Source organism: Puma concolor, chromosome B2 (assembly GCF_028749965.1).
Source record: "Puma concolor isolate L17-30 chromosome B2, mPumCon1.1.hap2, whole genome shotgun sequence".
NCBI classification, from domain to species: Eukaryota; Metazoa; Chordata; class Mammalia; order Carnivora; family Felidae; genus Puma; species Puma concolor.
Window position 1 is genome coordinate 120684614 of NC_141671.1, and position 15605 is coordinate 120700218.

Consider the following 15605-nt stretch of genomic DNA (forward strand, 5'->3'; position numbering starts at 1 on the left):
AAAATAATCATTGAGGGAAATTAAGGGTTGAATTGTATTCCCCCAAAAGTTTTGTTAAAGTCCCAATCTCTAGTGCCTCAGAATGTGGCCCTATTTGAAAATAGTGTCACTGCAGTTGCCATTAGTGAAGATGAGGTTATCCTAGAGTAGGATGGACACTTAACACAATATGACCTGTGCTCTTATAAAAAGATGGGCATGTGAAAACACAGTGACACAGGGAGAATGCCACGGGAAGATTAGAGTGATGCATCTACAAAACAAGAATGGCAAAGATTGCTGAGAAATCACCAGAAGCTAGGAAGAGGCAAGGAAGACCTGGATTTCACACTTCTAGTTTCTGGAATGATGAGACAATAGATTTATGCTGTCTTAGGTCATCCAGTTTGTGGTATTTTGCCTTAAGAAACTAGTACAAAGGCCCATGTGTCAAATCTCATCCTACTGGCTTTGGATCATAATCAAATAAGATGCGATCCCATTCTCAGGAAAATACCAGACAGGATTTAAAAAAGAGAGAGAGAAAGAGATTGGTTAAGAGGTTGTATTTTTAGGAAAAGGGCTTTAACAACATTGTATATGTATATGTATATGTATATGTATATGTATATGTATATGTATATCTATATCTATATCTATATCTATATCTATATCTATATCTATATCTATCTATATATCTATAGAGAGAGATATGCATGTATTATACACACACTCTACAATAAATAAAAGAGTTGGCCTGGAAAAAGTGGAGCCCTGATGGGATGACACAGGTAAGATAGCCTCTGTCTTCTTCCTTTGGAAGCCCTGAGATGACAACTTTGGAGACTGAAAACATGGTTTGTGTTTATGGGCAGAGGGAAGCAGGGATCACCAGATGTTGGCATATTTTCCAAGAACAGTATGCATCAAAGTCAATTCATTACTTTTGACTGGGAAGTCAGACTGGTAGATGACAAAAGGTAGCAGACAAAGCATAGCAAGAATTAGACACACTTGGCAGTTTTCCTTACGATGTCTTTATGGACAAGATGAAGTGGTTAAGTTGGGGATTTAGGACAGCTATACCTATGGATTGGTGATTAATTAATGGAGCTATGCCAGCCTGAGTTGAGGTTTCCAGTGGAATGCCAAGAAGCTCTTACGTAAGTGCTGCCATTTTCCACATTTTTATCAGTGACCTGGAAGATTCAAGCATTGCCATTTTTTTCTTTGATGGGCCAGATGACTCCATCTATATCTAGAGGTATGCATGCGGTTCTGGATGGAGCCACTTACTTAAGGAGGGCACAGGGAAGCCAGAAGATGTTTTGAAGAGTGACTAGGTTAGTAACCTGGAAAACAGTAGTAGTTATGTAACACACACACACACACACACACACACACACACACACACCCCAAGTGAGGTATTTGGGGATATTGAGGCTAAACAATGGAGGACCCAAGAAAGACATGGCAGTCAAGAGATAGTTTTACTTGGTTTGAAGGGTTGTGATCAATGGATCAAACAGTAGGAAGGCGACCTCCACTTGGCATAAAAGGAGCTTTCAGGATGTTAGAGTAAAATAAAAAATGCTGACAACAACATTTGAAAGAAAGCAAATCTCTATGGATTAATCTATAAATTTAGTAAAAACTCCAGGAGGGTTCTTTTTTAGGAATCTAATAACTTGGTCTAAATATGTAGAAGAATAGAGGCCTATAAGTAGCTAAACAATTTTTTTTAATTTATTTATTTTTGAGAGAGAAAGAGACAAAGTCCAAGTGGGGGAGAGGCAGAGAAAGAGAAACAGAATCTGAAGCAGGCTCCAGGCTCTGAGATGTCAGCACAGAGCCTGACATAGGGCTCAAACCCACGAGCTGTGAGATCATGATCTGAGCCTAAGTCAGATGCTCAACCGACTGAGCCACCCAGACACAGCAGTAGCTAAATCACCTTTGAAAAAGAAGAGCAAAAATGTTATTCTTGCCCAAAGAATGGTAAGGTATACCATACAGCCATGATAATAAAACAGGGGGGGAGCCGGTGCGGCCACAGGGAAACAAGCCAATGGAAAAGAAGAACGCAGTGACAGACTTACGCCATTAGGGCAACCTAGTGCACGTTGGAGATACAACTCAGTGGCGAACAAATGGATTGTTCAATGGGTGTTGTTGAGGAAACTGGTGGACTGTGCGGGGAAAAATATAGATGGAAGAATTGGTGTAAAAGTGGATGTAGAACTAGATGTGAAGGAAACTCTAAAGCAAACCGGAAAAAAAATATAGAGATACATTTTGTGATTTTGGAGTAGGAAGGACTTAAATGAAATTGCCAGAACACAAAGCCCTAAGGGGGAAATATTCAACTGTCTATTTCAAAATGAAAGAATTTTCAGTGATAACCTATGCAAAGTTATCAGAATAAACAGTGATAGATTGGAAATAGCTATTTGCAACATGAACACCATGAGAAGTGAATACCTAGCTATGCAAAACACCACAAGTAAATATCTAGGATACATAGATCAATTCACAAGTGAAAGATAAGAAGCCTAGTTACGGGGCACCTGGCTGGCTCAGTCGGTCGAGCATCCAACTCTTGACTTCAGCTCAGGTCATGATCTCACAGTTTGTGAGATCAAGCCCTGCATCAGGTTCTGCACTGACAACACAGAGCCTGCTTGGGATTCTCTCCCTCTCTCTCACCCTCCCCTGCATTCTCTCTCTCTCTCTCAAAAGACATAAATAAACCTCTGAAAAAAAAAGAAGCCTAATTAGAAAAGGTCCTATCAAGATAGACTTGTGAGACCTTGGTTTCCTCATTTGCTCATTCAATAAATACTTATTGAGTGGCTATCACATATCAGCACTGTTCCAGGCACTGGGGATATAGCCGACAATGCTTCCTGCCCTTATGTCATTTAAGTACTCCACAATATTCTCTTCCGTTAATAGGAAAAAGACATTAGTTTCTACTAAATGAAATTTCCTTTTAAATGTCAATGGTATCAGTTTGAATTGTGAGGAATTTTTAGGGTGCATTTCTTTTAAATTCATACTTCTGCATGATGATAAATAACTTCCAAGGACACACAGGTTTGACAGGCACAGAAAGCTGGCGCTTCACCCGTGTTTGGAGTGTAAAGCCTAGTGTTTGGGTGGACCCAGAATGCCTAAGACTGAATCATGGCTCTTCTCTATCACCTATGCATAGTATTTGGCAACTTTTCTGAGCTTCAGTGTCTTTATCATAAAATGGAACAGACTTGCTGTGAAATTGGTAAAGGATTAAATGATATAATATAAAACAGGACAGCATCTGGCACATGATAAAAACTTAATGTTGGCTCTTTTTACTTCTATGTCTTGATTAGGACCTTACGCTTCCAAAAATTGTTATTTTCCTGCACACCGTATTTCAAAATGAGTACGGTAACATCTTCGGGTTATGAATCAGGTAATTCGTTTTCCTTTTAAGTAATGACCAGAAAAGCAAATCAAATGCTTTCCCTGCCTCTGTACCCTGGTGGTGTCTGAGGCGTGTCCCATGGGTTAAACATTAATCCTCCTGTGTGACACCTGAACTCAGCATTGCAGGACTGGAGGGGAAGTGAGAGACCGACTCACCAGGCCCAGCCCTGTCCCACACAGGAGGATTCAAAGGCCTGGAGGAGTCAAGTGCCCTGCCCCGAGTTGCCACAGCTAGAACCGTGGTGCTACTTGTGTGGTTATGATTAATTGGTTGTGATTAAAAAAGATCATCATGATTAGGAAATCAAGGTTGTGGTCAGGAAAGAGTCCAGTCATTCAGCTGACTTTGTAAAATGGGATGAACCGGTGACATGAATAATCTCACTTAATTAGAGACCTGGACTCCAAAGACTTCCAGGTCTGAAGAATTCGCAAGACATCCCGGTTTGACTGTCATGCTTTGGTGCAGCGGGTGGAGCCAGTCTTCCTCATTAGAATAAGGTAAACAGATTCGACCCAGTTATAAATGGGGGGAAAAAATGTGTGTCCTCTGTCACTGAGGTTTGTAGAGAGCGGTGCCGGCTGGAGAACTCAGTGCAGCGGAGAACAGGGGCAGAACATGAGTTCCAAGTCAAAATCCATTGGGATCATCGGAGTGCCTTTCTCAAAGGGCCAGGTGAGTAAAACACCCGGCTTTGAATAACTGGAATTTATCACAGAGTTTCAGACTTTAGAATTAGGAAAGTGTTCATGTCTGGTTTTAAGTTCCCTGGCGCAACTGGGCCTGAAATATATATTTTAAAGTCTTCTTACCCTTTTGCAACATTGTAGAATTATGATCACCATGTCACCTATCCTGGTGGTTCCTAATCTCAGCCACAGCCAGTTCTATTTGAACCTACTAAGTTTTTCTTCTTATTGTTTAAAAGAACATATTTTTATTTGAATGGAAATGGACTATTTTTGTATTATAGCTATTCACTGAGATTTCCATGTTCTTGTGGTTTTGGGTTTTACAGTGCATACATAGAGGGCAAGAGGATTTTAAGAAAACACAGTGGTTTAGGGATGTATTAATGCCTAGAGCCATTTCATAGATTGGCAGCAATTTTCAGACTTCTTGTAATTTGCATAACCTAAATGTTATTGCTTTATGCAACTTTGTGACTGATTCACATCATTTGAGGGCTTTAATGCTTCTGTGAAAGTGCTAGTTCATGGGCTGGGCAGAACCCTTTGTGTAGCCCTTTTTGAGGGAGGACAAAAGAAAGAAAAGAAAATCCAACTGGAAGTTGGCAGTATTGAAAGGACCGATGCATTTATGAAATTCCCTGATGGCCAACACATGCCAGGAACATTTCATTACATGGTCTTTTCTTCTGCCTGGGCACACTCATTCTGGCAGATAGAATGTGATTATGGACACCTTAGGCTCCAGGATGCATCTGTGCTTAAAGGGGGAAATAAAGAACAAAAACAAAGGCAACCTGACAAAGCGAATTGAAACTCCTAGGGGTGAAACTTTGTCACTGTTGTTATTTCAAACGGGGTCATCTTTGTCTCTTTGCCCATGTAGGCCGTACTTCGCTCCTCTTAGTTTTGAACCTGTGCTTGGCACTCTGGCATTTTATTGCAAAACAGATTGGGAGAGGTCAGAGGGTAGAGACCCAAACTGCATTTGGACTGTCAGTAAATACGGCAGCACTTCCCTCCTAGTCCTTTAAAGCCCTCTCCCGAATCATGGGGACATTTGGCTGACGGAGAAATGTTTCTTCTAGTGCTGGGGTTAATCGCAAAACCCACAATGTACTCGCCTATTCTTGGGACAGGTTTTAGCAAAGACAGAATTAAAATAGCTGACCAAAAGGAAGGAAAGGAGGGAGGAAAACAAAAAATTTCAGAAGGAAGGAAGGGAGGCTGAAGGGAGGGAGCGAGGGAGGGAGGTAACAGCCTGAGCATACTCTGGCCCCTGGACCTCGGCAGAGGACCTTATGCTGATAGGGATAGCCCTTCAAAGGGATAGTATTTTGAAATACAGCCTGATGCATTTTCCATTCTTGGTATTTCTTTTTTTTTGTTTTTCCCTGCAGCTCTTCCCCTATTAATGGCCCCATGAGAATGAAGCTTACTGTCTCGTGGTAGTAAGGAGGCAGAGATATTTTTGCACTAAGCCATAGCATAGAGGGAAATGGTGGCCAGCATATTAGCATCTCTCCTCACCTAAAGGAGGTAGAAGTCTGACAAACAGGCAAAGGAGAGGATTAGAGGATTAGGATGAGGAGAAGGTTGAGTCTGAAAAAAGCCTCCGTCCCCTGCCTCACTCCCTCGCAAGGCAGTGAGGGGTGGGGGAGAGGCGATGGCAAAACATGAGGTATTATATTTATTTTATAGTTAACTGAGGATCAGAGAGGTTTAGTAATTTGCTAAGTTGCTAGCCTTGGCTGTGTGGTTCCAGACAGGATTGTATGATTCAAAGCCTATGCACCTGACTTGTGTTGATGCCTGTAGAGCCACAGCATACTTCACACTTGTGGGCAGTTAGGGATCTGGACCCAGCTTCAGAGTCAGTAGAGCTAACAAAATGATTTCCAAACTGCTTGGATAAACCAAGCAACGAGGAGATACCAATCGTGAGAAGCATTTTGAATCAAACAAATAAAGAATGATGGAAAGAGTCACTCTGGGAAATGTAACCACTGTGTTAGAGCAGATATAGTGTCAACCAAGGCGTCTGTAAGACTTGTTCTAAAGCTTGAAAGGAAGGGGGAAAAGACCAGGGAGTTTTCTCAAGGTGACAATCTGTGAGCACCTACTAAGTGTCAGCCCTATACTACAACATGTAGCGCCGCAAGTGGAAAGAACATTGGACTGAAATCTAATAAGGAGGAAAGACAAAGCAAGCAAGTACAAAACCAAAGGCAAAACTTGAGCCAAGCAGCACTCTATTGAGGTTTAAAGAAAGGGAAATTATATCTGCTTGATGAAGGATGTGTGTGTGGGGGCGGTGGGGGGGGGGAGGGTAGTCATTCAAGAAGGGAATGGAGAAAAGGAGCAACATGTGTCAGGAACAGGAATTTGACATTGAGGATTTGCCTAGCAGCCAGGGTGAGTCATCTGGAATTAGGTAGAAATATTTGCTTCATTTGGTGCCATAGCCCCAATCCCAGGGATATAGACACATGAGCCTTTTGGCACATCTCATGGGACAATGCAAAATAACGTTCTGTGTCTAAAAGCCTTGTTGGAAATTAGAATCAGAGAGGTGCATAAGAAAATTGTTTCTTAAGACTTCTATTCTGCCAGGAGTCTAGAGAGGATTTATTGCAAGAAGGAAGTGTGTTCGCTTTTCTGATGTAAAAACAGCAAGAGGAGAATTCTTGTCCATGGTGCCTAAGCAGGTCAAAACCTGAAATACCGGGCTAGTCTTTGTGGATTCAGCTCCCAAGTGATGACGTTCTGCTGCCTGCTTTCTCCCCAGGAGCTTGCTAACTCACTGCCATGAGGACATGCACGTAGGGCTCTCCTGCCTTGCTTTTTTTTTTTTTTTTTCCCTTATGCTTTTACCCAAGTTTTCCCCTGGGTTTGAAGTATTTTTCCATCCCACCATCCATTTTCCTGAAAACCTACTTGTGTTGCAAGACTCTGCTGAAATGTCACCTACTGCATGTAGCCTTACCTGACACATGCTCTGTCCCCAGCTGAGCTAGGAACAGCCTGTTTTTGTCGTTACGGAATCTTGTATCTGCATTGAAGTAACTCTCCTAGTACCGTAATTGGGGTTCAATATACAAATTCCATATTAGCTTATGAGCTACCCCAAGAAAGAAGCCCTCTCTTTTTCATTATTTTCTATCAGAGTGCTTTCGCACAAAATACGTGCTCACCATGTTGATAACATGGTGTCTGTCATGGGGAGAGGCGATGCAGGTTCTGGAATCCAAAGAACTTGGATGTGAAATAAGGCTCTGCCACTTGTTAGCTGTGTGCCCATAGGAGAACTCTATAACCTCTCTGATTCTAGATCCCCATTTTTAACATAGGACTAATTCAGTCTACCTTGCTGTGATGATTAAATGAGATGGTGTAAATTCCCAGCTCTGTAGGAACTCAACTGATTAAATGAGAAGAGTTTCTATTGTGGGCAGCTGATCATATCTGAATTATTTTATTGTTTAATTGTTCAGCCACGAGGAGGCGTGGAAGAAGGCCCTACCGTATTGAGAAAGGCTGGCCTGCTTGAGAAACTTAAAGAACAAGGTAATTTTTCCATTGAAAGACGATCAGCCTGGGTTACCTGGGTGGCTTAGCTGGTTAAGTGCTGACTCTTGATTTCGCTCACGTCATGATCCCAGAGTCGTGGGATCAAGACCCGAGTTGGGCTCCACGCTGAGTGTGCCGCCTGCTTACGATTCTCTCTCTCTTTCTCCCTCTACCTCCTCCCCAACTTGTGAGCTCATGTGCTCTCAAAAAAAAAAAAAAGGTACAGGCTCCTGCTGGAATGGGGTATATCTGGAATGACATTTATCGCACAGAATTGCAGCACTAGTGATAACTTTAGAAATACAATCATATATATATGTGTGTGTGTGTGTATATATATATATATATATATATATATATATATATGGCAGTGTGTGGAGAAAATGCTCAGTAAGTATTGTTGGATGAATATCTTCACTCAGGTATTTTGTCTTTCCAGACAAACTTTTTACTGTATAAGAGAATCTGTGTGCAAGAACTGGGGTTGGGTGGGTGGTAAGGGAGGTGGGGGATTTGCAAATGAAAAGTAAGGGGCAGCAGGAAGTACAATGCTAGCAAGAGGACGCCTGTTTGTAAAAGGAAATAAATGATGATGTCGAGGATGATGATGATGACGATAGTACCTGGTGTTTGCATAGTGTGTATGTGCGTATGCACGTACATATACATTCACATACACATACGTGAGCAGACAAAGGAAAAAAAATGATATAGAATTTAAAAGTACAGGCTAAAGCAGATGTTGTCTTTGCATATAACATCCTGATGAAGTATCGGAGAGGACACAGGGCAACTGGAACCCTCCCGTTTCCAGTGGGAATGTATAATGATAGAGCCACTTTGGAAAGCAGTTTGGCAGCTTCTCCCAAAAAACATACATTTGCCTTTTGACCCATCAAATCTACTCCTAGGTATGTATCCAAGAGAAGTGAAAACACATCCCCACAAAGACTTGCACTTGAATGTTTCTAGCAGCATTTTTTATATAGCCAAAAAAAAAAAAAAAAAAAAAGAAAAGAAAAGAAAATGCCCATCAACTGGTGAATGGAAAAATGACAAGTAGTACATCCGTACTATAAGATAGTACCCAACAATGAAAAGAAACAGACCACTGACACAGGCAAGGACATGGATGAACTTCAAAGACAACATGCTAAGTGAAAGAGACCAGACGCAAAAGACTACCTACTGTATGACCGCTTTTACGTGAAATTCTAGAAAAGACAAAAGCACAGCAACAGGAAGATGACCAGCAGGGGGGCCTACCTTGGGGTGGGCACAGGGCATGACTGCAAAGGGGCATGGGGGAGTTTGGGGGGCATAGGGGAAGTGTTCTAAATCTTGATTAAAGTGCTGGTTACAAGACTATAGATTTCTAGAACTCGTTGACCTGTACACTTAAAATGAGTGAATTTTAGTAAATAATAAATAAGAATTAAATAAGAATAAAATAGTAAATAAGAGTTAATTAAATAAGAATGAAATAGTAAATAAGAATTACACCTCATGAAGCTGAAAAAAGGAGGGAGCTAGAGAACAGAAATGTTGGGTAAATGGACTGGACTAGTGTCTCAGTAAACAAGCATCATTTGGTCAGATTTCATATCAAGTTAAATCTCTTAAAGGTGTTACTGAATCATGGATATGCGCAGGCATAAAATAAATACGATATACAATGACTAGTTAGATCAGAACACTGAACTGGTCCCATGTCAGTTTTACATGAAGCTCTCTGTACCTTGAAGCTTAATGCAAGGCTTTCTAGCAAATGCACCCATGTCCTTAGGAACTTTGGGTTACCTGCAATTTCTCCAATAAAAGTATAATAATAAAGCCTTTATTTCCTGAGTTCACTGAAGTGTTAGGCTCATTGCTGATAATATACTTATTGAATTTTGATACCACTACTGAGGCAGGTCCAATGCACAGAGGACAGAGCTGAGCTACTTCAGCAAGTGACAGATTGGATTGAAACCAAGGACTGTTAATTAGAGTCAGGAAACTTAGAAAATACTAGTGTATTTCCTTCTGGGCATAAATGCACACACACACACACACACACACACACACATATTCTTCTAAAAAAAACTATTTTTTATTATAAATACAGGACACGCTTATTGCAAAGGTGGAAAGAACATAGGCAGAGAGAAGGCCACACAGAGATCAAGACAGCGAAGCCACTCGTTAAGCCCAAACCAGAAGATTATCGCTGTCATACTTTAGCGTCCAGCCTAACTGGATTGATTCCACAAGTATTGACCGAGACCCCGGTGTACAGCTGAGAGGATGACGTCAGGCAAAAGTAGATGTGGATTTTTCTGCCTTTGCAACTTTTACAGCCCTTCCAGATGCTTTCTTTGCTTATAAAAGTGCACTGTTTTGTAAATTTGGAATCATCATACACAGACTGTCATCTTTTTTTATGTAGTAATCTGAAACTTTTGGTGTTAATTACAGGGTGTGATGTGAAAGATTACGGGGACCTGCCCTTTGTTGACGTCCCTAATGATCCTCCCTTTGAAATTGTGAAGAATCCAAGGTCTGTGGGAAAAGCGAATGAGCAGCTGGCTGGTGTGGTGGCAGAGGTGAAGAAGAATGGAAGGACCAGCCTGGTGCTGGGCGGAGACCACAGGTCTTGTTTAATGCTTTTCTCCATGAAGTCTGGCAGAAATGGCATGAGGGAGGATGACCAAAACCATGAGGAGAGAGAAAATATGAAAGGGAAAGCACTGATCAATGCTTTATACCAAATTTTCTGCCTTTTTTCCTTTTAATTGCATTGGTTGCTACTTTCTTTTGGAAACACAGACTCCCCTCTATTTGAAGTCTTGTGTTATCTTTATTACAGCAGAAAATACATGACATGAATGGATTTCCGTAAACAATTCCACACAAACTTACATTCCAAAATAAATAAATAAGCGTGAGGAAGTCACAGCCAGCTCATTGTACTTGATACGATAATAGGGTAATAGGAACAACTTATTAAAGCCAACATTTAAAGTCTATGCTGCCCATTATAAAGGTAATATTTTCAAATTCTTGAAACATACACACACGTAAATAAGACTGTAATAATTTTAGCTTGCTAACAACCATTTCAAATGAAACTGAAATTCTGGCATATTTCTTTCCTGCCATACTGTTTTTATTGTACCTGATTTTGTTTACCAAGTGCGTGTGTTATCCTATACATTATTCTTAACCTAAAGCACAGATTTCCTTATGTTACTTCATGATATAGATAGGCATAATTTTTATTGTTGCATAATTTTTCATCAAGGTATTAAAAACCACTATACATATCCATATTGTCAGATACTCAGGTAATTTTCAAATTACCACGATTATAAATGTGGCAAAAATATTTTTGTGCATCAGCCTTCTTAACGTCTACCCTCAAGGTCGCTGGATACATTATCAGAAGTCTGATCAGATCAGAAAGTACAACATTACAATCACTCTTGATGTAAGAGTCAATCACCTCAGCTCCTTGGTTTCCCCTAAAACTCAGCTGAGAAACTGGGGTTCACTTTCTTTTTAAGTGGAAACATTTGTAAGTGGAAATTTTAAGAGTGGCAAATAGCCTCAAGACAAGAAATCTGAAGGGAAAACAAACATCAAGCTGAGTAATCAATACTCAAACTTCAAGCAGAGGATCTGAGTGTTGAACAGTGACTAAGCACCCAGGATATCCTGGCTGAAATGCATACAAGGATTTCTGAGTGATACTCTCCAATTGTAAAATAATTGGATTTTAGGAAAAATGGAAGGATTCTGTGGTAATTCACTTGAGAGAATGAAGTATTTACCAAGAGAATTGAGAGTACAGAAAATCAGCCTGATACAATATTGAGAATTAAATAGTGTCTCATGCTAAGGAATTCGTGTGGTTAGTGTTTTACACAGATTTATTTTTTTGGCTTAAATAATAATTTGCAATTTTATTAGAAGGTGGTTTCCAAAAAACAAAAAAATCACAAGTTTTTTAGCAAGGCCATTGATGCAAACATAACTTGCTAGCAATTAACATAAGCTATGATTTCTCTTTTAATTGGCAGCTCTAATTAAAAATCTGTCCGAAATAGCAGCCATTTTGACTTAAAGGAAAACCAAGTGAGAGCACTGAGTTAATAATATGATGGATGTCATAAACCGCAAAGCTGATGTTTACACAAACTTTTTTTCCTGTGTAGTATGGCGATTGGAAGCATCTCTGGCCATGCCAGGGTCCACCCAGATCTCTGCGTCATTTGGGTGGATGCTCACACTGATATCAACACTCCACTGACAACCACAAGTGGGAACTTACACGGACAACCTGTGTCTTTCCTCCTGAAGGAACTAAAAGGAAAGGTAAAAGGCTGGTTGGTATTCTATTACAGAAGAATCATCGCTTTAGCAGAAGTTCAGGAGATAGAAAGGAAGGAAGAACCCTGTGCCATCTTATTTGTGGTGTGATCTCAATCCATTTTCTCAGCAGTCAATAAGCAAAGGGGGTGGCAGATAAGGGTAGTGAGGCTCTGTGCCTCTGCCGTACATGGTAGTTTGCAAACTGAGCTTACATATATCTTCCCTTTTGATTTTTAAACTACCCTTTTTAGTAGGTGGGGCAGAAAGTGATCCTTTATATAAGCAAGTTAGCAGAGGTTCAGAGGTTATAACTTGCTCAAGATCACATGCCAAGTACATGGCAAGGCAAGGGCCAAAACCGGTCTCTGACAACCTACGTCTTCCTACTGCATGCCACACAGCCTGTCATTCTTACCGAGTGTCCCCTCCACGTCATGGGAATTTTCAAGTGTTTTAAAATGTGGATTACAATGGCTTATTGCTTAACATCTTTACTGTGAGAAGTTCATATCTACACCGCAAGAAGAAGAACTACCACCTGTTCCCTATAAACTTCTTTTCTAACACATATGACATTCTAGATTTAACATTGTGGTTCATAATTTTCATTGATATTCTGTAGCATATCAATAAAACAATTTTTATTGATATAGCTGTAGTATGTTGGTCTTTATGATGATCCTTGGGGATGCAAATCCCCTTGTTAAAGGCTCAGAACTGATGACCAAGTGATAGGTTTATAAACTTACATGGGAACAGCCATCCCTGGCTCTGGGACATTTGGAAAGCAACCAAAGGGCTGCCCGAAAATTCCCCCAGTCACTCTAAGCCATCCTCTGGGATTAAGTCCTTACTGATGAGAGAAAGAAGGAAGCTACAAAAGTAATGAAAGCACACTGATTTCTTTATGGCAGAGTTTTGGGAAAACAGGGTCCAGTGGAATGGGGCACAGAGCAGGTAAATGCTGACAAATGATTCAGGTCAGGTCTGGGCCACAGGGTGAGGGTGGGTAAGCAAACCTAGAGTGCCACAAGGGGAGGCAGGCATTCTCTTCCGAATTTTGTACTGTCTTTAATGATTTCCTCGAAACTCGTTTCTAAATGTAAGATATACGCAGTCCAATAAGTGCCCTTTACTTCTAAGGTAAGATCTGCTCAAGAATCATACACGTTAACCAAATGGAAACATTGCAATTTTAGATCCCTGATGTACCAGGATTCTCGTGGGTGACTCCCTGCATATCTGCCAAAGATATTGTGTATATTGGCCTGAGAGACGTGGATCCTGGGGAACAGTAAGTTTAATTCCTTGATGCGATTTACCTTTGCTTTCTCCCTTTTGCGTTCATGCTAGTCAAACCTGTGACACAAAAATTGTTTTAAGTACCAAGCATTATATCGATATCTACATACCCATGTAAGTATTTATGTATATAACTCAGGTGAATTTTTTATTGGCTTGCTGTTAAAAATACATTTATATATACATACAGGTCACAGAACTCAAATATTTTATGTATCATACCACAACGATCTTTTCTTTAAAAGGAAACAGTAGTGCATAGAACTAGACTCTTTATTAATTGTAGGTTATATTAATATCTCCTCTTTCATAGCTATATTTTGAAAACTCTGGGTATTAAGTATTTTTCAATGACTGAAGTGGATAAACTGGGCATTGGCAAGGTGATGGAAGAAGCACTCAGCTACCTACTAGGAAGGTAGGTATGATCCTTGTAAATATTACTAAAAAGACTTACTACTGACATTAATAGATGTTAAGTTATTAATAAGGACTCTATATAAAATCATAGAACTTCACTGGATTGTTACTTTTGATGAAACAAGGTAAGAACTGTATTTATGTACTACATATTAAACCACTAACTTTAAACTGAGTTTCCTGGGGTGCCTTGGGTGGCTCAGTTGGTTAAGCGTCCGACTTCAGCTCAGGTTACAGTCTCATGGTTCATAGTTCGAGCCCCACATCGGGCTCTGTGCTGACAGCTCAGAGCCTGGAGCCTGCTTCAGATCCTGTGACTCCCTCTCTCTCTCTGCCCCTCCCCCACTCACACTCTGTCTCTCTCTCTCAAAAAATAAGTAAACATTAAAAAATTAAAAAAAAAAAAATAAGCTGAGTGTCCTTCCCACCTCTTAAAAGAAAGAAAAGGCCAATTCATTTGAGCTTCGATGTTGATGGACTGGACCCATCCTTCACACCAGCTACTGGCACACCAGTCCCGGGAGGTCTGACTTACAGAGAAGGTCTCTACATTACAGAAGAAATTTACAAAACAGGTAGGTAAAAACTGGGGTGAATAAAGAAGCAAGTGTACACATGGCCAGTATAGATTTATACCCCCTGATCTCAAAGTCAAGGCCCATTGGACACTTCCAGAATGCCCATCGCATGATGCAATCCCCACCTCTTTACACTCCTGGATAATATTTCAAGTCAGGTTACGAACTAAAAACGTCAACTATTTAACAAATTACATTATTTTCATTTGTTATTACAGGGCTACTCTCAGGATTAGATATAATGGAAGTGAACCCATCTCTGGGGAAGACACCGGAAGAAGTAACTCGAACAGTGAACACAGCAGTAACAGTAACCTTGGCTTGCTTTGGAGTTGCTCGGGAGGGTAATCATAAGCCTATTGACTACCTTAACCCACCTAAGTAAATGTGGACATGTCATGTAAAAATCTCATAGCTAATGTCATAATTAGCCAATCTAATAACTTACTTAAGCTTACAGCTATTGCCCCAATGATTTGATCTTTCCAAAAAATCTTCTGCCTTGGTAATTATTATTAAAATTAGTATAAACTATCAATTCCCTCTGGTATGAAATTCAAGACTTGGACATTCTAACTTCTGTGAAATTGAAGTTTGTATTTCCCATTTTGGCAAAAGACATCCTTAGAGAAAGATACGTTAACTTCCAAATAAAATTTGCTGGCATTAAAAACAAACACACACCTGTTTAAGCCCACACATGTAGAATGGGACTCCTGATGTCAGCATATTAAGCTCACCCCACCTGAAAGGGATCATATTCTTATGTTGTTCAAAAGATGTGATTTTTATAATAAACTCTCTATATTAAGGTTCTCTCATGTCTACATGTTTCTAAATACATGGAATTGCTAAGGATTTAAAAAGCCACAGTGAAATCATCATCCTCAAAATTCTGTAAGCCTGGTGAAATGAAACTCTGGCTCTGGTTTCTTCAACTGCAAAATGGGTAATGATAGAGCCTGGGGAATCTCCGCATTCATTAATGTTTGACGATCATGTTTTACTTTTGTAAAAACCTCAGACATGGTGTTGGTTTATATTTTAAGCAAAGCTTCTATTCACGTAGGCTTTCTGGAGGCCTACCCTGGAGGTAGAAAAAAGAAATCAAATTGCTATTGTTTCTAAGATCTAACTCGGATAGGAATTTCACTTAAAATGATCTGTGGCTTCCAAACTTCTCACTTTTACTCATTGCAATTAGAGTGTATCTCATTAGCTGAAATCCTTAAACACCCT

The 15605-nt window shown here is 40.2% G+C and overlaps 1 protein-coding gene across 1 annotated transcript; it reads left to right on the plus strand.

Moving 5' to 3' along the window:
* Window positions 1–3969: 3969 nt before the first annotated feature.
* Window positions 3970–15182, plus strand: ARG1 (arginase 1). Its single transcript, XM_025925597.2, has 8 exons — window positions 3970–4126; window positions 7635–7707; window positions 10171–10345; window positions 11910–12069; window positions 13266–13360; window positions 13682–13786; window positions 14227–14363; window positions 14585–15182. Exons 1-8 carry the CDS (start codon window positions 3977–3979, stop codon window positions 14749–14751), a joined length of 1062 nt encoding a protein of 353 aa, XP_025781382.2. The 5' UTR covers window positions 3970–3976; the 3' UTR covers window positions 14752–15182.
* Window positions 15183–15605: the final 423 nt, after the last annotated feature.

Excerpts from the sequence above, each read along its gene's own strand:
- ARG1 (XM_025925597.2), top strand. The coding sequence starts at position 3,977 with ATGGGGGGAAAAAATGTGTGTCCTCTGTCACTGAGGTTTGTAGAGAGC. Across the intron at positions 13,361-13,681 it reads GACGTGGATCCTGGGGAACA|CTATATTTTGAAAACTCTGG; the intron begins GTAAGTTTAATT and ends CCTCTTTCATAG. Across the intron at positions 13,787-14,226 it reads CTCAGCTACCTACTAGGAAG|AAAGAAAAGGCCAATTCATT; the intron begins GTAGGTATGATC and ends ACCTCTTAAAAG.